The sequence below is a fragment of the Phalacrocorax carbo genome, chromosome 6 (genome assembly GCF_963921805.1).
Source record: "Phalacrocorax carbo chromosome 6, bPhaCar2.1, whole genome shotgun sequence".
NCBI lineage: Eukaryota > Metazoa > Chordata > Aves > Suliformes > Phalacrocoracidae > Phalacrocorax > Phalacrocorax carbo.
This window is the reverse complement of record NC_087518.1, coordinates 5,465,528-5,490,768: the sequence shown is the minus strand read 5'-3', so window position 1 is coordinate 5,490,768 and position 25,241 is coordinate 5,465,528. Positions and strand designations below refer to the sequence as shown.

Here is a 25,241-nt window from a genome sequence, read left to right as displayed (position 1 = left end):
GGTGCGAGTGCCTGGGAAGGAAACTCCATGTGCTTTGTGCGATCTTTCCAACACACGTAGCTCAGGGGGGAGGGAAATGCTGCTCTATGTGGAGTAACCATGGTGGAAACCCTCCTCCCCGCAGAGGAGGCACAACCAGGTTGCACAAAGGCACGCACGGCTGAGCTGGCAGCCCCCGCAGCGCTGCTGCAGCAGGAGGGCAAGGGGCTTATTCTCTGGATGGCGAATACTCCTGTCCTCCAGCGTTGGCCTCCAGAAGGCAGCACCAGAGAGACTTCTGAAAAAGCGACAAGTGGGACATCTCAAGTCCCTGCAGCTGAGATGAAGCCCCAGAGGAACTTGCTGCTGCAACAGCAGACAGAGAACAAGCTGCCCAATGACAGCAGCAAAACCAAGTAAGAGTCAATACCATCTTTGCCAGAGAACAAAAGGTTAAAACCATATCAGCAACTGCTTGGGGATAGGCTTTTGAGGCAAAGTTGCCATTCCTTGCCTGCTAATTGTTATGTTTTCCAAAGATTTCATCAACTAAGGTTGCGTTCAGCAAACCGCTATTTAATTACCAGAGTAGAATCCTGTTAATTAGCCAGCCCCAGAAGACAGCCCTGCATCCTTGTTAAGTGAAATTCCCAGCTAATCCCTCCAGCGGCAGTTGTCTCACAGCCTGAGGAGCCATTGAAAGCAATTAGATATGCCCCCAAAGTTGGGGGGAACGATCAGAGCTCAGCCCTCGCCTGCTGCCAGCGGCCATCTTCAGCCCCAGGAAGGTGCAAACCAGCTGAAGAAGCGTAATACTCAGAAGCAAAAAGCTCTTCCTCTCGCCATTCCTCGGCCGTCCCTCCTGGCTCTGTTTTCCCAGCTGCTTCAGCCACAGCCCAGGCAGTGACTCCTCTTCCCCCAGGGCTGGTGCTCCCGCTGCCTCCCCACGCTCCCTCTGCACGCTCTGTGCAGCTCTCCCTCAGCCAGCTCACCACCGCCCTCCGCTTCACACCACACAGCACCAAAGCTTTTCCCAAGAAGATGCTGTGTGTGCATTTTACAAGGTACTACAAACATGTCTAAAGCCAACCCAGGATCTCCCCCCACTTCTCTCCTTACCTGGCCTCCCAGGATAGAGGCTAAAATGATCCCCACACAACCGTAACTCCACAACCAGCAGATCTGGGTAGCAGAACAAGTATATCAAGGATATGAAGTTCCTACAAAATTCATGAAAACAGCCAGGGTAAAAAACACACATGCCCAGACACGTGAAAGGCTTCAGTGTGACCTGCCACACCAGCAGACACCAAATAAAGCCCAAAGGCACAATCCCAGTGTGGGCAGGTGTCAGCCAGGGCTCATTGCCACCCCAAGAGCAAAGCAGGTTCCTTTAATCCAGCTAACGCAGCAATCTGGAGTTTCTTTGTGGTCTGTCACCATGGAAGTTACATGTTTTAATTTTACGTTGAAATGCCAGCAGAAATTCATATTGAGAGGAAGTTGTAGGCTCTTCTTTGATATCCATTTAAACAACATAGATGATTTTGAAGTAGTGGGGGGTTCATTTAATCAAGTTCAATAAAGCAGATCTCCAGGTGAAGATAATAAACACTTAAAAGACAAAAAAAATTAACTGCTCGACATCATTTGGTATAAATACATCTGTGCTACAGAGATCAGCAGGGATGAAAGGATAGTTCAAAAATTCTATGAAGTCTTTAAATTAATGGTTGCAAAATTTGTCATGTTCCTGTAAACCTGCATACCCATTTTGATTCAAGCCCAGTTTTGGATTGTGGCATACAATATGGTGAATTTTAGTCAGAAGACATCCATCAACCCAGATCCTAAGTAATAACAACATCAACAGAATTAAGCCATACAGAAAAATCTCTAGTTTTATAGACTAAGGATTTAGACCAATGAAAAATTGACAGCAGTTCATAATGTGAACTCTGGTGGTCAACAAGCAGCCATCCTATCCTATGGTCAGGATGAAGTCTCTCTCAACCTCTTTCCAATGTTCAAGCAGAGTGGTCTTTAATATAAAAATGCCATGCACGGCAGCTATGTAAAAATAATTTCCTTCAATAGGATGAATAAAGTAATATCTTAAATTAACAAGTTTCCATGACATCACCATATCAGCCACTTCTGCCAGCAGATCCAACTCTACGAAGCCAGCATCTGTGCACAAAATGGACCTGGAGGAGAGGTAAGGGGCTCTGGCTTGTTTCCAAAAGTAGAAGTAAGTGAAGGGTGAGGTGTGTGATTAATTCTCTGTTAGGATTCCAGTCACATTTCCTCCAAAGACAGGAAAGTATTTCGAGTGAGAAATCTTGCTCATCGAGCTGTTGGAAACATTTTTCTCAAAGTTTTCCACTCCTCCCTTCTCTGACTTTTGACTCCGTCACACAGGCCTGGAGGCTGTCCAGGCACGTCACCCCTGCAAATACCAGCTAGCGCTTCACGGTGACCGCCGTCCTCAGGCCTGGACACCCCATTCCCTGGACGAAGGGGAACCATGCTCACTGCAGGCAGAAATGAGGGTCACAGCAATGAGTGCGTTTCACCTTGCAGGGAAAGCACCTTCCTACATTCCCTTATTTCTCAAGAGGGTTGGGTAGCTCCGCATAGGAGTCGATGGGTGACGACGTAGGTACAAGAGAAACTACCCTAAGCTTCAGCACTGTTTGTAGTTAAATATGAAATTATTATTTCTTCTTTTTTTTTTTAAAAAAAAACAGATCTCAGATAATTTAGAGGTAATCCAAAGGGAGTAATATTATAAAAAGAAATCCTCACAGCATTAGATGCATCTTGGAAAGTCACAGTGGTAAAAATTAATGTAAGCAAGGCTAGCTGGGGTATTTCATATACTGTCACTGCAGCGTGAACTGAAAAACATCATGTAATCAAACTAGTAATAGTCTGTGCTTTTCATTTTGAAACCTCAATCTCACTGCAACTCAAAAATACCTCTTAATATTAACTGAATACACGCAAGAAATACTACTTATAAACATCAGGCCTCCTCTCTGATTTAATAACCAAAAAAATCCATTAAAAATATTTTTTATCTATGAAAAAAACATAGATACCTTCTAAGAGAGTAAGTTTTACTGCAAAATATGCAGGTTTAAAAAAGCAGGTCCAGTAACATTTAATCTCAAACCAATTACAGAAGCAAGACATCTGGATTTTAGAAAATTTATTTAATTAATAATGCTCATTAACGGCACAGTTTTAATTCATAAATACAAAGGCAGTAAAAAAATCGCAAATGTGCGATTGTTATTTTAAAATTTATATGGTTTTAATGGCTGCCTCTTACTACACTAAAGATGTGGAAATCAGCGCAACCTGAACGGTTGCCAAACAAAAACCTCTTAACAATGAGGTAACGGGCAGTGGAGTGTACGCTCCTTGCAGCTTCTTCTTGTAAAAGGAACTAAAGCAATCTTTGTTAGTATACTAACAAGCCAACACCTCAAATAATTAGTATCGACAACTAAAGATCAACACATTTTGTATTCATATTCATGCTGCAACACAAAATCCATTTCTTTTCCCTATTTTTTCTTTTTTTAAAAGGTCACTTAGGAAGTCATGGTGGCTTCAAACTACATACGATGGGATCTCTTCCTTTGCACTGAAGTCAACAGCAGTTCTGATACGGACCTTTGTGGGTGCAGGCACAGGCCAAAAGTACTCACAGAAGCGTGAGGGACGGATCCAGTTAGTCTAATGCCTTAGAAATGCTTCATGACAATTTATCATGAAAGTACAGAGAAATATGATAAGAAACTATACAAAACCATTCAAAACCCATCCCCTCATATATATAAGAGAGAGGTGTGGAGCTTGCAGGGTTTCCTACGGAAAGGTCTCTCGTTCTAGTCTGAACAGGGGCTCTTCTGAAATCCCTACAATTAAAGCACTCGCTACATCCCACAGAGGTTTAGTCCCAATATAAATGTGCTCTCTTTAGTTACTCGTTTAGTGAACACTTTACTATTTACCTTTACAGTATGCGTCCTGTTGTCAGTGCAAAACCAGATTATGTTGACTATTAGAATAAACGCAGTGCAATTTCTCTCTCTCTTGGGATGAAACCAGTGAGTAAATCTTAACATGATAGGAATGTTTTAAAATGAAAATTGAAAACACATTTCACGAAGCCAGTATTCCTCTACATACAGCAAATCTAGAAAGAGCAGCATACCATCTCTGCGCACGTTTGCATTTAACTTAGTACAGAAGAAATGAAAGCCTGCTATCCCAGTGAAAGAGGAACAAATACAATCTGATTGAAAAAAAACAAGCGGCCAAAATATCTTTTCAAAGAAACAATGAAAAATTTAAAAAAACCCAAACAACCAAACAAACCAGAAGTAACGAATTGCACATTTAGCAGTCAAGGCACCTGGTTTTCCTCATTTTCCCAATCTGAAATGTTAGAAACTCAAAAGGGTCGCTGCGTGTAGGGCTTCTGCAGGGCTCCCTCCACCCTTCTCCTTGTCCAGACCATCTCAAAACACCAGATAACAATGAATGAGCTTGGCACAGACTGCTCAGTGTTTTCCACGTCAGCCTTCAAAAGCATGATGCTCTCTGTGTGCTAAGTAAGAGAGAAGGAAAAAAAGAATAAAAGAACATGTAAACTCTGTCAAGGAGTTGAAAAGATTAAAAAAAATAGAAGACAACAACATATAAAGCAGTCAAGGAAGACAAAACATGCCAACGAGTGATCTTTGGGAATATACTCTTCTGTTAATACATTGATATAGAGCCTAAAATAAGAGATCCCTTAAAATCCTAATTGCAAATGGTTCCTCTAAATGAATACTTCAGTTGAACAGCATGTAGTCTGGAGAGTTATCAAGAGATATGCCTCATTCATTTTACGAATCAGGCATATTAAACACGAAACCAAATATATTCTACAATTAAACTAAAAATATCTTGTATTTTGAATGATAGCTAATTTTTACATTGAAGTGACATAATTTTAGTGCAATGAGAGCTGCTACGTTTCTAAATGGTTAATGATGAATCAGGCAGGATATTCCCATGGAAATATCCTACCAGCATCTTTCCAGCTGAAGGTAGAAACTAACAGTTCAAAACACTTACGTTTATAAAAGACCGCTTTAAAGGACGTGTGTGGCAGAAGCTTATGTATCTTTTCTAAAACTTTTGCTTCACTTGCTAAAGAGGCATTCACATTCCAGACTTGCACAACATCTTCACGGTCACGAATGCTGACGCTAACCCCTATTACTTCATCATCTGCACAGAAGAGGAAGCATCATTAAGGAATACTTTAAAAGTGAGACATGTCTAATTTCATACTTATGTATTATGAAACAGTGCCCAAAAGCTGAATAAACTGAAGAAATGAAAAAGAGCAATCTCCAGTGAGGAGAATACCAATGTTCAAACCAGACAAAATAGTTACCAGAAAGAAACAAACTCTGTATTTATAGAAGCTATTGGGAATAATACCTCATAGTGGTTTTAATAAAGTGCCATAGGATTATTCATCTTTGCTGCTAGTGCTCTTATACTTGAATAGAAGGGAATTGCAAGACTCCCTTCAGTAAGCATTATAAACTACTAGAGATCATTCACCTACACTAAAGTCTATAAGCAAAAATGGGGGGGTGAGGGCGAAACCCCTAAAAACCCAGGAACAGCACTGGGAAGAGATCCGATACCAGCTTTTTTTCCTTTATATTTTGTCAAGGCAGCAACAGCTGGGGGGGGGGGGGTGGGGGCAAGGAGAGCCACAGTCAGGCTGCTGCTGCTGCGAGTGTTGGCAACTTTGTGCTTTGCTGAAGAAGCCCTTTTTGGTGTTAAATTCTCAGGGTGCAGCTTCATGGAGAGCTCAGCCTAAGTCCAGGTCACCGCTGGGAGCAGTGGCTGCCTCCAGCAGTGACCTCCGTGGCGCAGCTGCACCGTCCATCCTGAGGAAGGGGTCAGTAACAATAACGCAAAAGGTGGTATCAGGAGCACACAGCCAAGGGAAAAACTACTTCTGTAAGCAGCAAAATATCACAGATTTGCTTAAACTGACCCTGAGACCACCCTACCAGTATAAAGGGCAGGAACACTCCCTTCTTGACGCCAACTCAATTACGCATATTAAGGATTTTGAAAAGCAACTCTTAGAAATGTCTCTCACAGCTCAAGGATTGAGGCTTGTATTCTGTATCTTCCAATACTGAAAGTTGGGGAGGCAATGAGAGAAATACACTATTTGAGAAACTCATTCAATCAAAATTTTTTGTAGAAAACCCAAAGCCACCAAGGTGAATATACCAGCAGCGGCTACTGCAACAGGCCTGCTCTACCATATTAGCTAGGTGTGAGAGAAGCTGTCTGAAAGGTTTTTGCTGAACTGCTCTGTGAACCTGAGAAACATGATTCTTTCCTCTGGAATGACAGAGCAGAGAAGGAAAACTCCTAATGGGTTATTCACCGTCACCACAACAGCCAGTTTAATCAGATATTCACGCTTAAGAGGGAAGTAAATATGGTCAAAAGAAATGATGGAGAAGTGTCACTTGAGCTGAAAAGTTAGTTTAGTAACCAGCTCCCGGAACACCTTCCCTCTAGGCCAATGGATCGGTAAGTTCATCATTCGCTTCGACCAGAAGCAAGAAACAGTTCTGTAACTGAACCTTAATAAATTAAATGGTCACAGACTTGTACTTGCTTTTCATGACTAAGAAGCAGCATTTGATGATATATCTTAAGCCAGCCAGCGCTCACAGTCCCTTCCCGGAGTCCATTTCCAAATGAAACGTGCAACCTTGCAAGCCTAGAGAAGGTATTTATTCTGAAAGCAACTTTGTTAAATTATTACCTCTGACCAAAATCACATGTGAGCTTCTGGATGATTAATGACTGTTTTCCAGTAAACCAGCAAAGTACTTTAAGAATATTTATGTAAATTCAATTACACTACAAATTACCTTGGCCTAAGCAGTATTCTTAAGCAACAATGAACATATTGCTTCTAGGTAGAGTGCTAACCTGGGATTCAGTGCAGCCAGGTTTGTGTTATGGCCCTGCTATGGGTCACCACAGGAAAACCACGCAGCTTCTCTCTGCTTCAGGTCCGCACTAGTGCTTCCCCTGACAACTCCTAACTGGACGGGACCAGGAGAGCTGCTGGGGGCCATCTAATACAGTTGCTTCCAACAATCACAGTACAAACAATCTGTACAGAAGCATCATTTGGGCTTCCAGAATCTTGTCATCGGAGAATGACTATTCATCATTTAAATACTGGGTAACAGATATTTAATAACTAGAAAACCTGCTAGCTTCCCAGGGATGCCAGCTGTTGAGCTTGAGCCTTGCATTAAGACAGTCAGAACACCTTGTCTTCTTCCTAATGATAGCATGACTTCCAGCCCTAGAGCCCATTTTTAGCAGTGTTTCCATGTTCTGTGTTCAAACTCAATTTGTCATGCTAGCCTCAATCATTTTTACATTACCTGCTGCACAACAATCTGTAAACTGCTCTCCGATAGTTGCTAACAGTAGCTCTTTCCAAACTGTAGCCTAAGCAGGGGGAAAAAAAAGTGTTACATTTGCATTATTATAATTTAAAAGCTAGGTTTGCTAGCTCAGTTTTGAGTGCATTCTCTTTCTGAGGTTGTCTAGACAAAAAAAAAAAGAGTATTTATTGTAAGTACACACTGTGTTATCTAATTAATTTCCTCAATCCAGTTGGAGCAAGAATTTAGACCCTGAAAATACATACTGTTACACAGAATAAACATTTGACAGTAAATTTACGTTCGCTATACCTGTGTCCACAGCTCATCCTGAATGCACTAGTTCAAGTCGGATTTCTCTCAAGAATTTCCTGTGATAAAAGGCTGTAAGGCTCCACTTATGATCATTTGTTTCTACAGAAAAGAATTACTAACCACATTAAGAGAAGTACCTGAAAACCCTACTAGGAAATTAAACTGACTTATATTTAAACACCGTCTCTGATTTGCCTTGACTATGAAATAAGTCCATCTTTCAACAAATTCAAATGCTCACTAGAGAATTAAAACAGGGGGAAAAGCTACCTGCCACTTTACTTTGGCTGTTACACTAATTACACTTATTTGCTTTCGACACTTGTTACCACCTAAGCTAAAGCCCGTACAAAACTCCAAATGTGTCTGAACCAACATCATGCTCCAAGGTGTGGGTGTACAGGGACAGAGTAGTTTTATTTATTTATTTTTAGAAGAACACATCAACCTGTGGATTTGTTTATATCACCATAATGACTTTTTCCTATACTACTTCTAAGGAATGTTAGCTTGAGTTTTAGCACTATTAAAAGCCCCAGCAAATCAAATGCACCAGGTTAAAACAAAAAGCAAGCAGCCACGAAGATGACAAACTAGTAAACTGCTTTAATGGCGTTCCTGAGTACTCCTAAGCCATTTTTTAGATGACAAGGATTTCTGTGACTCATCACCTGATCTAATGCCCCATCCAAAGCTGTGCTATGGGAAGGGCCATCCCACGCGATGGCTCCCAAGGCAGGCCGATGACATCTGCGTGACAGCCGCTGACACGGTGCCTTTTGCCTGCCAGTGAACAGCTCGTATATTGATGATGGGACTGACCACGCACACTCATTACCAGGCGCGGTGCTCACTGCTGTGAGTTGTCCTAATGGTCGCAAGGGCAGGAAGCACTTAATCCAGTAGTAGCAAGCAGTTGCAGGATCAGGCCTATGAGGATCTAAAAAGTATTAGTTTTCATATTAAAACCTGGCATACAGGAGTGTCGCTGTACACATGCAACAACATTTAAGTGTCAGTATTTTGTCAGTCGGTTTTTCATACCACTGGAAAGACTAGCATCTTTAGAAAAAACTACATTTCCCTCTCTCCACAGCCTCGCTGAGCACTGCTATAGCATCTCATCTGTTTGAGTTAGGTCTGCACACGGTGGTTCATCTTAGCCGAGGAGAAGCTGTGTGTACACGTGACGATTTGAAGAATGAAGCCAAAAATGAGAAATAGAAGTAAAGGTATTATTTATGCTAGTTACAGAGGCCCTAAAAGCTGACTGAAGTTCACCTTCAATTAAACCTTTCAGAAGTGACCTGGGATGTGTGGTACATAGTTTGAAGATCAAAATTACCTTCATTTCAAAAAAGGGCTGTCATTCAGCCTCTGAAAAACACGGCCTCTGAGGTCCCTAAATTCATCACCCAGTAATGCAGGCTCCCCAAACCACTTGTCACTTCTGACAATCTTCACACCTTGGATTATAAGACGAAAAAGAAAATTTCAGTCTTCTCTGATTCCTTGGGACTGCGAGGGAGGAAAGCTGCACTTCACATACGGAAAAAAGCCCACAGGCAAAAATCAATTAACTTTTGGCTGAAATTTCAAGTACCATCTTTCAGCATTTAATCACATTTTTTCTGACACTTCACTTCCCGTGTTTAAAGGCCTGATCCAAAACACACTTGCACACATAAACACCATGTGTGAAGAGGTCAAATCTCCTCACTGTGACAGTTCACAGGAGAATTTACTCACATGCTTTTGATTAGGGGCACTAAAAGAAACCCAGTTGCCTCTGCAGGGCTAGAACAATGACATGCCTGAACTGATTGTCTTTCACGTTTTTAAATTAAAAAAAAAAAAAAAAAAAGAGGGAAAAAGCCTGAGCAGCACTACAGTTTCACAAGATGCATACAAGGTGATCTGACAACTCTCTGTTGCCAAAGGGGATGATCCTACTTGTCTTTTCTCGTTTACCCTTGTCGCCCTACGCCCATCAAAAAAAAAGTCTCTTGGCCATACACTCAAAAATAAAATCAATATGAGACTTTTTGTGGCATCCGAGTGCATTAAGCTGGCTCACAAACAGTCTGATGAGCACCAGAGCCAGTGCAAGAGGGATCGGGAGAGAATGAATGAGATCCTCCCCCTTCCCGTGGGAGCAAGCCATGAGACAGGATTAGCTCTCCGCGGACACAACACCTTGGCCCGTGTTCGGCTACAGCTAGTCACAGCGCTACTCACAGCCATACACAGGTGCAAACAAGCAGCGCCGAGCAGAAATAGTCCCGCTGAGTTTGACAGAGAGTTTAGGAGCATTTTGGTGAACCTCTGAAAGTTGCGCTGGACTGTGCGTGTACACTTTTGGAGAGCATTATTGAGGTCCTGGTTACAATTTAGTACTTGATATTACCCTGAAAAGATGTATATATTTTCCTTCGCATGCCTGTAAGCAAACAGTCGTCCGAGCACAGGTGATTATAAAATACCATGTTCCCAAATGGAAATGGAGTATAACACTGCAGCCTTCATTTGCTTGATAATACATTGGCAAGTGTTATCAAAAGCAAGAGAGATGGAATTCCCTGAAAAGAAACTTTTGCTCATTGTCTTAAAATAAAAAGTTATAGACATTGAATTAGCGTTTGGTTGTTGTGTTGGGTGATGTCAGAACTAAAAAGTTTTACAACAGCTTTACAGATGGAGTTTAAAGAACTCCCCCTACTGAACGATGCCTAAGTAAAAAGTCAGTGTAACATACCGTGCTTTCTTTAGGGACCTTCATTTTCCATATACCGCCTTTGGCATTGCTCTCTTCTTCCCTGGTCATGGGAAATAGATCAGTAAAATAAACATTCAAATCCATTTGTAGATAAACCTATGTTCAGCATTTCGTTTTCCCAGAAAAATCCCATCTGAAAGGCAATTATTAACCCCAGGTAGCATGACTCAAGCTATGACTTCTGACATCAGAGATAATTCTTCCATTGTTCATATGAGGTGTATCTCTCAACACCTAATCCCTTTCCTAAGTTTTGTGTGTTGGAAAATACTTACGTTTTCCCTGACTACAGACCATCTTTGAAGTGGCTGCGTGCTCTATGGGAACAAGCCACAAAGCAATTTTATGTTTTACTATGGTAACCTTTTATTTTGGAAAAACTCTGGCATATTTTTACAGAATCAGCTTATTACTCTCAAGTTTATCCAGTTTAACAAAAGAACACTTCATTTCATTTTTGTGACAGCTAGAAATTAATTGTCTTTATTAAAAGAAAGACTGAAGCTGCCCAGGGTCAGGGCAGACATAACCATTAAACTGCCTCATAATGACAAAGGCACAATGTACAAACCTGTGAGCTTCAAGTTTGTTCTGTCACAGTTCTTTTTATAAGATTTTAAAGTAGGGTACTAGCTTCCCATTAAAACTCTGTAACAGCAAAGTTTAAGGAACAACCTAAAGTTCATCTTTGGAGTATCTAAGCCCAGTATCAGACCTATAGAGGTTCCCCAGGGTCAATGGTCTCCCAACAATGCAGACAAACACTGGGGAAAGGAGGGGAGAAACTTTGGAAGGACATCTTCAAAATCCTGCAGTCCCCAACTCTTACTTTGGAATTTGTTTTTCTTCCTAAAACACAATGCTGCAATTAGCCAGTATATTGTAACTATAATCTCAGAAAAAGCTTCTTGGCAGTAACTACTGAAAAGTTAACAGGTTACTGATGAGACCCACCTCTCACAAGCCCTTTCCTAAAATACAGCACCTACGTTTACTTTGACCGTCTTAAAACTGATGTAATATTTGCAGAAAAGATCACTGCACTTCACACCTTTGTCACTTGCCAAATCAAAACTAAAAATAGAAAAAACAAAACCCAAAGTGTTCTCACTCGTCCTTACAAAGATAGCAAGACCTGCACACAATGGCCCAGTTGATTTACACAGACACCAATATTTCTTTCAAATCCAGTTTAGCTACCCTGACCAGTATTTTTAGAACAATAACACAGACCTTCAGATGCATTTCACCTGAGAAAATTATTTAAATCTTCAGTAGATTAGGACAGAACCCTCCTGTACTAAGTCACCACCCAGTTAGACATACCACAGCCAAGGTAAAGAATTCTAATCCAACCACAATCTATGCAAACGATGCCAAAAAGATCAAAACTCTTCAGAAAGTGTTTAGGCTACCTAATTAAGATGTGACGGGACTGCACCAGGAAGAACGTATGCAAAACTCCGTTTCTGAAAGGGAAACCTCAGTGATTTATACTTTATTCCATTACTATCCTACAATCAAGTAGGAATTTGCTGCAATGAATCACTTAATAATGTCTTAAATTAGTTTTAATCCAAAGTATACATGCATTTATATGCTTTTGCACAAGTGAGGAACAGTTAAAGGCCATCAGTCATTTGCATCATTATTACACTAGTTTCAGTGGAAAGAAAAAAAATTTGCAAGTTCAAAATAATTTAAATAGAAGTAACATATTCTGTGTATTCTTGAACTGAAATTCAGAAGCATAATTTAACTTCTTTATTTCTATTTCATAATTTAATTTCTTTCTTACGTATGTGTTCAGAGGTGTACAATTAAATTACAGCCTGTGTTTTAATAACGACTCTTTTGTACAAGTCACTTTTAAGCTTAACAAGATCCTTGGGATATTTTTTTCAGAGGTCTCTTAAGTTCAGGCATTTGCAGGCAACAGAAATGAGACACTCCTCTCCCACGCCTGCCTCCTTTCACCACTTCAGGTTTTTTCACTGCCTATTCCCAGAAATGTCTAACAATAACATACGTACCAAAGCGGCCGCCTTTCTCCCCGCATTAAATGGTAGCTACATCTCAGAGGCAAATTTGCCACAGGAGGAATGTTGTTGTACACACTCCAGAAATCCTTAAAAAGAAGAAATAGTAGCTGCATTAACATAAAAGAGTAAGTTTCATGCAGATTTACTTCCTTCTTCATTTCTTCTAAAACAACTACATGTCCTGCTCCTAGAGAACTGGCACCTTCTACATTATAATAAAATGCTCTGGAAAGACCTTGTTGCAATTTCACTTTGTTGTTGGTTTGTTTTTTTTTTAAGATGCCTGTTCTGCATAAGGTGGGGGTAGAAAGAAGGGAAGCAGTTGAACTGTGGATTACTTTAGAATCAAGGTCCTTAAGAATAGAGAGAAAAAAAATCACAGAGTTACACTAAGCGTATCAGAACAAATCAGTACATAAAAATTTCTTAGACTATTAAAAATATATCCTTACATCAAATATCCACCTTGTTTCACTTAAGACTAGTCTAAAACGTCATTATTATCATCTTGAGTTACAAAACTACCACAAATAATAATTCTGTTGAACTAAATGCCTAACTAGCAATCCAACAATTTTGTCTAAATCACAGTGAAAAGTTTCATCCAGATGAAAAGAACCTGAGATGCACATGTTAATACAGGAATGGGGGAGAAATTACAAGATCCAAGATGCCAGGAACCATCAGATCACTTCCCAGCGTTTCTGCTGGTAAAAGCAGAAGCCTTCATGCATGTTTGGGGTGGATAAAAGGCACCCAAAAGCAGTGGTGAGCAACAGGGAGGGATCACTGAAAAGATCCCAATCCCCTTTCTTCTTCATCCAACAGCTGGGAATAAGAAAGGGTTTTTAAAGACTTCTATTGCATCAACATGCAGTGACGCAATATTAAGCATTAGTACAAGTCATCAAGTATTATCTCATTCTTAATCGTTAGCACAACTTCAGAAACAAAGACTGCAACATTACATGATAAAATTTTGTGGCCCTTGGCAATTCTACCTACCAGCCATTACCATTACCGAGTCACAAGAAGAGATGGAAAACTATTAAAAATATAAAAAATTGGTAAGAAACACCCATTTCAACTTTCATCAACTTTTACCTGATTGTGTGCCCAAACCCTAAAGGGACCGACAGAAGTAGAAGGAGCAGAGCTACGCTGGCAGATGCCTGTGGAAATATTTCAGAGCTCTTGTGTTCTGAACCAGGGACTCAGTGTGGAAGGTTTTGGTTTTCAAACATCCCTCGGGTGGTGCAGACTGGCATTCCTCTCTGACTGGCTACTGCCCATGAAGGACAGTGACGGAACGGATTAAGATTTTGGTTTTGCTTCTCCAAGGAAGATCACATGTGTATGATAGCACAGTAAGAGACATCAGAAGCTAGCAGCATGGCCCATAATAACCTCATCCAGATCATGAGCCTTCCCAGAGGACCTGAAGGAGTTTTTTGTACTTTAAACCCCAACCTGATGAGAAGAAAACGTCTAGTTTGTCTGCCAGTAGAACTTAATTGTTTAAATAAGGAAGGCTAGATTCAGAGTGGGAAAACATATAACACCAGATACTGTGTACACCAGTCTGTGGGCCTTAGGCTGACCTTTTTTCAACAGGAACCTTTGCAGGCAGTTTCAAAACAAACCCGCTTCTGTTGTGAGCTTTAACTTCAGAGTGTCACTTCACTGCGTGACCAATGGGGACATCCTGCTGACACGGAGACATGAGAGGGAACCTCTCCCAGGGCTCTGCAGGACACTTCCATCCCTTATGCCAAAGTACTTCCACTGATAACCTCATCGCCAGAGAACTCCAAAAGCCAATTTGTTTCTTTGGTCAATTAGCAGAGAAGAAATATCTCATGCAACGTAACAAGTTGTGCAGATGTTAATGAGAAAGCCTTATTTAGAACTTTAGTAGGTGACTATGGCCAGGCTCCTTCACAGAGGTTTTGGCATTACCTTAGAATTTCAGAGATTAAGTGAACTAGAGTCAGCTTAGCATTAAGGTGAGGCAAATACCAATTCACTCCACTTTAAAATAAACGCAATTTTATTTGCAAGAGATGCCCACTGCTCGGCACTGGCAGACGATACAGCCACATGCAGAATTTCTCATTGCTGCGAGTATTGCATGATTTAAAAGTACTTTAATTCAAGTCAGTTTGCTAATTTTTTTAATTCATGCTTAAGGAGAGAAAGAAGAAGAAATACCCACAAGCTGTAGCTTTGTGTAATTATTTTCTGTATTAAAAAAAAAAAGGAGAAAAGACAGGAAAAAGATTTACAATACGTCAAGTATCCATCCAATCCAACAGAGGCACAAGTAGAAACTTAGGAAAGTTTAAGAAGAGGGGGCCTTGCCTGATCAATCCAACAATATTCCTCCTTTCCTGGTCTGGAAAGCCAAATGAAATTCAAACAATGACAAAGTAATACCACACGCAACCAGCGACACTCACATTTCGTACCACAGGTGAGCAAAGCCGCAACTGTGACTCATCCGTATGAGGAAAAACGAAACTTAAGGTGTGAAGTTACATAATAACGTGTGGCAATTCTTATAGCAAGGCTATACACCTTACCTGTACTGTTCGTACTGTATAGATCTTCTTCAAATTTGATGCACATTCAGCCGCTGTTGTCCCAGGAAGCGACCTTGAAAACAAAGTAGAGGTTAATAAAAATATTTATTTTATCAAGGAGGCAGAAGGGAGATGGACGGGGAAAGTGAACATGAGTGTGAAGTTGAAAGATTCATGACGAAGTTGCATAATAAACTCCAATTCCAATTATCATGATTCACTTAAAGATAGGAATTGAAGTGCTTTTATACTTTTGAATAAATTAAGTATTTTGTAAAATATTTTTATTAAATGGGTCAATTAGGAGTTTTAAACCAAGAATAACAGTGTTTCTTCTAATGGCCATCCCAAACCCTTCTGCTGTCAGGTATCAAAAAAAGTTCCACAGTTCCAACACAAAGGGCTATCAGTAAGGGACCACAAGCTCCTATCCCGGGCTTCTTTTTAATTGCATTTAATACAACCCAGAATCCACTTTGAGTGTTTTAAGATCCTCTCAGTGTTTCATATTTTTTAAAAGAAAGCTCACCCACAGAGCTTACATAATGAATTATGATTATTTCCTCAGCAGCCACTGCTGCCACCCAGAGCCCAGGACACTATGCGGCAGAGGACCACGGCCGCCGCCAGCTTCCCTCACCCCCGCGATGGCACCGTCCTCACAGGACCCGGTCACACCTGTGACAAGCTCCTCAGCATCCCCGAGTGGATGGGACAACGTGTATGGGCTGATGAGCAGACCAAGTCCCAGAGGACAGCTCTGTGGTGTGGTGAGCCCTGTAACCCAACACATGCAGGAAACCTCCAAGACTTCAGGCAGCTCTTCCACCACCAGCATTTCACAGAACCCTGGAATGGCGGGGGTTGGAAGGCACCTCTGGAGCTCACCCCGTCCCACCCCCTGCCTGAGCAGGCACCCCCAGAGCAGGGGCACAGGGCCGCGTCCAGGCGGGGGGTGAATGTCTCCAGGGAAGGGACCCCACAGCCTCTCTGGGCAGCCTGTGCCCCTGCTCTGGCACCCGCACAGGGAAGGGGTTTGGCCTCATGTTCAGGTGGAACTTCCCGTGTTCCACCTTGTGCCTGTTGCCCCCTTGGCCTGGCGTTGGGCACCACTGAAAAGATTCCGGCCCCATCCTCCTGACACCCACCCTTTAGATATTTATAAGCACTGATGAGATCCCCCCTCAGCCTTCTCCAGGCTGAACAAACCCAAGTCTTTCAGCTTTTCCTCACAAGGGAGATGCTCCAGTCCCCTGATCATCTTGGTAGCTCTCCCCTGGACTTGCTCAAGCATTTATTCCTTCTGCTCTTGTAAAGCCAAGAGGTCCTCGGGTTGGTTTCACTGCCAGACCTCAGGGTTGCATTGATGTTCACCAGGCACAGGTTAGCTTCTCCAGCTCACCCTCACACTGTCTATTCCCCACTCCCATCCAGAGCTGCTCCCTTTAGGCACATGCAGCACCGACCGCACACCATCATCTTAAAGGTCTTTTCCAACCTAAATGATTCTATGATTCTATTTATAACCTTCATCACGACTCTTCAGTGCATGCGGCAAGGGATGGCGCATCCATATCCCCAGACATCACTGGCTCCTGTCACCGCACTAATAGTGCATCATAGCACCCATCTTACAATTCCCAGCACACACCCCCACAGGCACGATTTGAGGGAATGAGGACAAAATTGCTAAGGCACAATCAATCTGTTTGAACCGGCAACATTCTTTTCCCCCCTCAGAAGGTGAAGTAGGATTTCCAAAGAAAAATGAAGATCAAAGACAAAGCAACCTCCCATTGAATCTCAGAAGAGGAAACAAAAACATGTAGAGTTACCAAATCTGGAAACAGAAGCAAGGAAGCGGATATAAGGAAACAGAGGACAAAGCAGTTGTTGCTGCAGTACCTGCTGAAGAAAGGAAACGGGCAAACCAGATCTCAGTGGCCTTCCTACGAATGTGGCTGTTTGCCCTGATACATCTGATTGGCATGAAATGTGTCCAGGAAAACACTAAAGTAACTCCCAGATGTTGCAGATATAATTCAGGCTCTGGGGCAAAAGCTAGGTAGTAATGCAAAGGAAGACATTTGATATGCAAATTGACTGAAACAGCATCACATCTTCAAATTAATTCAAATCAAATTCAATTAAAGAATTATAGCTCTAATGTTTTTGAAGGGTCCTATTAAACTAAGTTATTTTAAAAATGTATACAAAACTGTCCTGGATTCAGCCGGGATAGAGTTAATTTTCTTCACAGTAGCTAGTACAGGGCTGTGTTTTACATTTGTGCTGAAAACAGCGTTGATAACACAGGGGTGTTTTAGTTGTTGCTAAGTAATGCTTACACTGGTCAAGGACTTCCTCAGCTCCCCATGCTCTGCCAGGGGCACAAGGGGCTGGGAGGGGACATGGCTGGGACCGTGACCCCAAATGACCCCAGGGATGTCCCACACCATATGGCGACATGCTCAGCACATAGAGCTGGGGGAAGAAGCAGGAAGGGGGGGGGACATTCAGAATGATGGCATTTGTCTCCCCACGTAACTGTTACGCGTGATGGAGCCCTGCTGCCCTGGGGATGGCTGAGCACCCGCCTGCCCGTGGGAGGGAGTGAATGAATTCCTTGTTTTGCTTTGCTTTCGCACACGGATTTTGCTTTACCTATTAAACTGCCTTTATCTCAACCCATGAGTTTTCTCACTTTTACTCTTCTGATTCTCTCCGCCACCCCACTGCGGGGGAGTGAGCACATGGCTGCATGGGGCTGAGTTGCCACCTGGAGCTAAACCACAACAAAAACCAGCAGAGAAATCCCTCCCAGCTTTTTCAGTGTAAAACAGACAAACTAACACCTGCTTCACTCTTTTCCTGTTAATCACTAGACATAGCAGTAGATTGCAACGGTGGAACTGATAAGAACAGTGTTAGGTGGCCAAATTTCAGAAACCACTAACTAGGCGTTATAAAAACAAACAAACAAACAAAACCCCCAAGAAATCACTGTGGTGCAGGTTCTAGTCCTGTGGCTCATGAACTATGAAACCTCTCATGGGAAAACTGATAACTTGAAAACAACAACAAACACCACTTTCATCAATGTGCTCAAAAGGAATTCTAGTAAGGTGGGGGGTTTGGTTTGGGGTGGTTTTTTTGCATTAAAGAGCAAAAAGAGAAATTTGCAGTATTTAACAGAAACAGAGTCAGTCAGATTGCTTTTGTATGCACAAAACCCCAAAATTAGTAAGTTAAAACAGACAGAAAACTTAGCAGGTGATTTAACTGTGTTTGTCAGTAGGGAGTAGTGGATTTGCAACAAACTACCACTTGTTTTTAGCTTATTGCCGACAGAAGTAGCACCTCTCTGCTAAGCTTCACTTCATATATTATTGAACACAAACAAGCAAAACCTGAGACAACTTTGCCTGTTGGTGTCTCACACCACTGCCCAAGAAATTACTTCTCTTCAGCACTACTTTGCCAGTTTGCTAACTTAGCAAATACATACGGGGTTAACTTTGTTGTACAACATACAGTATCGCAGCTCTCTATACTCACACTGACACTGCCTCCCAGATGCTCTGATACTAAGGTCTATTCAAATAGAAGATTAAAATCTTTTCTCTAACGATAGCCTTCAAAGGTTATCTAGATAATCACAGCAGCCATTTAGCAAATTCAATGCCATTTAAAAGAGCAGCTAAGACAGTCAGACAGAATATTCCACTCCAAGGTCATAAAATGGTTCATTTTGGTAGCTACAAATAATATTTTCCAGAGAAACTATGTGACCAGCTGGCAGAAAACACCAACCGACCAGCAAATTATCTGTTTTAGAAGTTAGGGTGAGCAACCATTTTTTCCTAGTAACCTGCCTGGCAGGTGCTCCATGCCCACCAGATTACACAGCATTACTTCAGCCTTCCACTGAGCTCTAGAAAGTGTCAGCGATTCACAGGTATGAATATGAACCTCCAAACTTTTTTATAAGAAAAGAAAATTATTAAATGGACTGCAAGTGAGAAAATGATGGCTTGCATCAACTTAAAAGTTCAGTACCATTTTGCTGCAGAAACTACACCTGCAGAAATTTGGTTTAATGGATGTGCATAAGGCAGAGACAGTATTTGAATCACAGACAGACGGAAGGAAGGAGAAAAAAAATCTCAGAATTTCCTGCAAAATTACAGACGGCTGACAAATTTGAACCACTGTGATTCCGCGATAGCCATCCTTAAACTCAGCAGATCAGCACAAATGCCAACTGAATGGTTTTCATGCCTTGAAATGCATGAAATTGTGATCTCTATTTTCTTAACTGAGTACACAGAGTAAGTTTAGATTAAGTTAGCAGAAATGGCAGGTGAGTTCCAAATGTAGAAATTCCTATTTCTGTAACTCTTCCAACAGGCACTATAAGCTAGGAGTGGTAAGATGGCTGGGTACTTTGCTGGAAAACCTCAGTACACATGCTACTACAAAACAGGAACCCTGACAATATTGGCCCTTAAAATGACACCATTACAGGATTCCTCCCTTTTGGATAATTTTACTGCCATCAACAATAAAATTAATCCCATACGCCACGCTGAACTGTCAGTTCTTGCCACGGTGAACAATTCATTTCCAAGTAACTCAACAGGCCCTGCAAATCCCTACAACACGCTAACAGGAGGGGACAGGTCCTCCCAGCCAGGCACTGACAGCTCTTCTGGGATGGATATAGTTGGTCTGTCGCCACACCACCTACAAATGCACATCTGGGTTCCCCACAGAGAGCCTGAACATAAAATATTCAGCGGTTCTCCTGGACTGCCTGTGTTGTGCCCTTTTCTGCATCTCCAGAATGTTTATGGGAGAAATTTTAGTGCAATATCAGGAATAACCGAGGTGCTTCATCAGGCCAGACCCACCGTACCACATCTCACAGTAAGCTGCAGGGGCATGAGCTAAAAGTGGAACATGGAAGCAGGGATAACCCACGCAAACTGAATCCTAATGCCAGCTTGCTTCACTACTCCTTCATTATTCCTGCCGAATAAAGAACAAAGGATACAAAGATAAGTTCCATTGTTTTATCCATGACTAAACCTCCAGGTGGTTGCGCTTATGTTAATGTCTGATGCGAACTGTAGCTCTTCTGTTTCCCTGCAAAGAATTAAGGATAGAAGTTTTTTCATACGTGCTCACACTGGCCTTTGTTTCCCAGTGGGAATCTAATCACAGCTTTAGTGGGAGCTTTAAAAGCTGTTGAGCACTTTTGAAAATACCCCTGTAAGTACTTAGCTGCAACTGCTCCGGGTATAAATAAGCAAAATATTTACTTACGAAGCATAAACTCAAAAACATGCTGTGGCAACTAAATAAATCTGGTAATCCATCCTGAATACAAAGACTGATTTCAAGCCATCAAAGCCTGTCAAAATGCATTTACTGGGTTGAACGTTCTTATAATGTTAACCATCATTTTTCTTTGTAAGCCACCTACTCATAGGCTTTAATAGATGAAATAGATGATCCTAGATAAATAAGATTTTGCTATAGGGAAGAAAGAAAAATATTAAGTTTAGTTTCAAACATCTGATGTGTTGAGTTAGGGAAATTCTCAATTATTATGAAAATGGTTCAGTTACCAGAATTTCTGTATTAAACTTCATTTAAATCTAACTTATCATTTAACATGCAGAGAGAAAAAATCAGCACATAAGGATAATATCTTTATGCAAGAATATTTTCACTTTCCTGGAGTAGACTAATAACATTGCATTATACTTGACAATGTTTATAAGCATATTCTTCCTCTCAGAAAGATACAGAAGAGTTAAACTATTCTTGCAATGGAAACAAAATTACCTAAACGCACTTAGAAGTCAGGCAAGAAGACAAGGCAGGTAGGCCGTGATCCTGCAATGGGATCTGCACTGCTCCACGCTCAGACTTCCATGGAAGCAAGGGCACCTCTGACGAGGTTTATCTAGAAGTGATATTTCTGTACTAGGCTTTTGTGTGATATGTGCTCTGTTTCTGGTAGCACTGATTTTATAGAAGGGTATTGATATTTTCCTTGCTGTTGACTGAAAGTGGCCTGTCAGCAATGCTGGCAGCTCAGATGCAGTTAGATCTTCAAAAGTGGTCTTTTTTCAAGGACATGCAACATCTTCATTGCCGCACGTGCACGCATGCATTGGACCGAAAACTGTTACCACTGACAAAACCTTAGGCTTCTCATCATGAGGCTGAAAAAATTAGATGACTACAAGTATTAGTATGTTCTCTCTGTTCTTTTGGTAGGGAAAGGCTTACTTGGTGTAGCATTAAACATGAGGTGGCACACAATACCCAGGCTAAATGACAGTCCCGATTTGCAAGGTTGACAAAGTAGGGTGTTGGCATCACGTCCACACGTACATCAAAAAGCATAAACAGCTTCACCGCTTTGTATTTACACAAAGATCGCACCCAGACCCACAACCCCAAATCCCATTAAGGGATGGTTTCAAGTGCCTAACATGGCTTGTTACCCAGAACATCCCAGCCTTTGATGGTCATTTCACTTGACTTCTCCTTTTGTGCAAACCCCGTGTTGAACACGCTACACAACATGAATAGAGTGACCGGATTTGAAATCCTTGTTTGTAATTTGTTATATTCAGTGACGCACACTGACGCTTTGTTGTAAGAAAATGGGAGACTACACAGCGTAGCAAAAACTAGAAAGGCACCCTGTCAATTCAAAGCCAGAGGCCATCATAAGCAGGACCCTGCACCAATCGCTGAGATAAGCACTGTGAAGAGCCACCAGCACGGATCAGCTTCCCAAGGTGGCACCAAAGGCATCTGCAAGACTTGCTGGAATTCCCCATGCACCATAACAGCACTGCATGCAAAAGAGTACTGTGAAGGACACATGTAGGTATGAACCTGGAAACCTGCAGAATGGAGGAAATAAAACAGCAGATCTAAACCTCTGGTTTCAAAAGTTTTAGCACATGACCTTAAAACATTTTAACAGTTAAAAAGGAAATCTTGTTTGTCTTAAGAGAAAAACACCCAACAACCTCTCCGAAACTGCTGACCTGCAAGCTTTTGAAGATCACAGATGGGTTCTTGTTTGTCAAACTGGTGAATAATGTTCTCCCAAATGCTTTCATCATGCTCACTTTCCTACAGCATATACAGGGTAAGATACAAGAGAGCGATATCAGATGGTTACTATTTCAGACACACATACCAAGAAAGGCTTAGCACTTACGGGAAATGCTGGTGCCCTGTGACACGTGTGAGATGATGGCAACGAACCAGAACCTGGTCACAGGATCCCAGCCTCCAGATGTTAAGCCTGTGCCAAGGCATTCACACAAACAAGTGCTAATGTAAATAAAACAAAGGCATTCACTTCTAAAGCAGGAGATGCATCGAGTGACACTATGATAAAAGCAAGCTCATGAACCCCAAGGGAATCCCTTGGCAGAATGTCACTAGATGCTACAGAAAGTACGGCTTAGCTGATGGATATTTAAGTGTGACTGAACGAAAAGATACATTTTGGAGATGGTGGAATCTATGTCATGGATCTCTCTCACAGAAATTTAATGGAAAAAGATAACTACCTATACATTACCACATCTATTTATCCTTAAGGGTCACTGCTTCCTGCTTTTCAATCCAAGTACAGGGTAAAATGTAGCAGCAGTGAAAAACCAATACCATCTCATGAGGAAACATCGCTGTTCCACGCTGTGTGTTACTAAAGTCAAAAAAGTGCCCACAGTTCTCGCTCGTGGAAAGTCTATCCTGTACAAGCCTAAGCAACGACCCCTCCATCAGCTCCCTGTGGGTCTACCAATAGATGTCACAGCCCCTTCTGGGGGGCTCTGTAGGGCGATATGAACCTCCACACGCTGCAGTAAATGAAGTTCATGTTTGCATCTCTTCTGTGCCTTTTAATGCCTTAAATGGTTTTTAAATGTATGAAGCATGCCTTGTTTGCTGTCATTCTTGTTCCCCACCATTACCTTCTCACTGTTGCAGGTAAACAAAACACACAGTTTTATGTATATGTGGTCCCCCTCTTTTTTTCCTACACATACACTCTTGGTTTCATGAGTTAAGGAACAACAGTACTACATCATTAAATGCACTTACATGCGATCAGAAAGAAGCAAAAGAAAAAAATCTATAGAATAACTGAATTTTAAGGGTCTAAATTACAGTGGAACCAAGACTTCGGGGAAAAAAAAAAGTCATGATGCAACTCAGGAACTTGAAATGGATTTTAAATTCCGGCACTGATTATAAAAGATAGAGATGCTTATCTCCACATGACTCATGTAAACAAGCAGATCTGGATGGCAGCTTGCTTAAACAGCAGTCCAAATGGCGCTTTTTAAACACACACAAACAGAAAACACAACTCAGCCCCTGAACCCGACGTGAACTGTGTCATGAGTTCAAAAGGATTAACCAGAAATAATTTCTGGGGTTATTTATAAGGTTTGGTTTGCAGGACCTGAGAATATTTGTGTGCTTTCAATGGTTGCTTGCTATTTCTCTGTCGTGAGTTGAAAAGCTAAACAAAAAAAAAAAAGAGGAGAGTTTTACCAATAGCATGAGGCAGGATGTTCAGCGGCAGAAAGGCTTGTAAAGGAGAACTTTCCTTCTGGAGTGGGGGGAGAGGAGAAACACAACAGAAAAGTGAGAAAAGGGAGATGCAGAAGATTAAAAACAAGATGCCGGAAAATACACACTAGAAAAACAATATCAAATCCTGGTTTTAAACTATTTCCATTTTGACATAGGTACTTTTTCCCTGTGCCTCGCTGTGCCCATCGCGGGGGTGAGCTCCCTTTGCAGCCCCTTTCCACCACCGTTAGAGACGTAACGCTCCGAGCACGTGAAATACAACATGACTAGGCAAACGCTGCAGTTAATTAATGAATTTTAGCTAATCCTTCAAACCAGATCACTTCAGATTTTAAGAACTGATCATCCACGGGTGTCAAACCTGACTTTGTCACACTGCACATGTCACGGCCGGGCCGGTGGGACTCGGTCCCTTTGGGGCCGGGACATCAGGGACCGGCGATGCACAATCACAGCAGCAGCGAAGCATAACCTTTAGCCTTCTATTCCCGGGGCTGGCAAGCGTCACGTCTAAATTTAGAGTTTCAAACATTACCGACGACGTAGTTCAACGGACGCACATTGATTCAGGCAACAAAACCGAAAGCGTTTCCGAAACCGATTTCACCATCAAACTCCCCAAAAGCGCCAGCGCTGCCCCTCAGCTGGGGGGCGGCACCAGCGTGACCAGGGCCGCCACTTTCCCCTGTGCGGCGCAGGATTCGTGTCCCCGTGTCCAACCTGTCCGACGAGCACTACTGCTAAAGCGCAGCGATGCTTTCCACCGACGGATTTTGGGGTTCCCCCACCACCACCCTTCCAGCTCCCCGGCGGGTCGGTGCGTCCGGCAGTGCCGCAGCCCGCCCCCCCTCCGCCCCCGGCCCCACTCACTTGTCCAGCCAGAAGGTCCATGGCGAGTGGAGCGGTAGCCCCGGTGGCCCGGCCGCCTGCCCGCCCCGCCGCCGGCGGCCCCCGCCGCCCGCCGCCCGCCGCTCGGGGGGGCTCAGCGCCATCTCCCCGCCGGGCGGGGGGGCGAGGGGCGGGCCGGGGAGGGGACAAGGGACGCTGCGGGGGGGGGGGGGGGGGGGAGGCGGGCAAGGGGAGGGACGGAGCGGGGGGAGCGAGATCCAGGCACGGGCGGGGGGGGCGGCGGGAAGGACAGACAAGGGGACAGCCGGGTGAGGGGAGGCGGGAGCCGCACCGGTGGCGGCAGCGGTGGGCATGGCCAGCGCCCGCCCGAGGGCGGCTCCAGAAAGAATCATAGAGTAGAATCATAGAATTATTAAGGTTGGAAAGGACCTCTGGGATCATCAAAGCCCAACCGTCGACCCAACACCCCCAGGCCTCCTAAATTATGCCCTGAAGTGCCACATCTACACGTCTTTTAAATACCCCCAGGGGCAGCGACTCC

The 25,241-nt window shown here is 42.7% G+C and overlaps 1 protein-coding gene across 3 annotated transcripts; it reads right to left on the bottom strand.

Annotated features, from left to right (window-relative positions):
- Positions 1 to 3,178: 3,178 nt before the first annotated feature.
- On the bottom strand, positions 3,179 to 24,933 carry EIF4E3 (eukaryotic translation initiation factor 4E family member 3). 3 transcript variants are annotated; one of them, XM_064453461.1, is made up of 7 exons: positions 24,722 to 24,933; positions 15,209 to 15,281; positions 12,618 to 12,712; positions 10,564 to 10,624; positions 7,491 to 7,557; positions 5,119 to 5,274; positions 3,179 to 4,603 (listed from the first exon to the last, which is right to left on the bottom strand). In XM_064453461.1, exons 1-7 carry the CDS (start codon positions 24,841 to 24,843, stop codon positions 4,572 to 4,574), a joined length of 606 nt encoding a protein of 201 aa, XP_064309531.1. In that variant the 5' UTR covers positions 24,844 to 24,933; the 3' UTR covers positions 3,179 to 4,571. The 3 variants fall into 3 exon arrangements, with proteins under 3 accessions (XP_064309531.1, XP_064309532.1, XP_064309533.1); XM_064453462.1 differs by lacking the exon at positions 24,722 to 24,933 and adding an exon at positions 22,285 to 23,230; XM_064453463.1 differs by lacking the exon at positions 24,722 to 24,933 and adding an exon at positions 17,114 to 17,325.
- Positions 24,934 to 25,241: the final 308 nt, after the last annotated feature.

Coding starts and splice junctions, on each gene's coding strand:
- EIF4E3 (XM_064453461.1), bottom strand. CDS start 24,843: ATGGCGCTGAGCCCCCCCGAGCGGCGGGCGGCGGGCGGCGGGGGCCGC. Junction 15,282..24,721: donor TGGACCTTCTGGCTGGACAA/GTGAGTGGGGCC, acceptor TTTGTTTTCAAG/GTCGCTTCCTGGGACAACAG. Junction 4,604..5,118: donor TAAAGCGGTCTTTTATAAAC/GTAAGTGTTTTG, acceptor TCTCTTACTTAG/CACACAGAGAGCATCATGCT.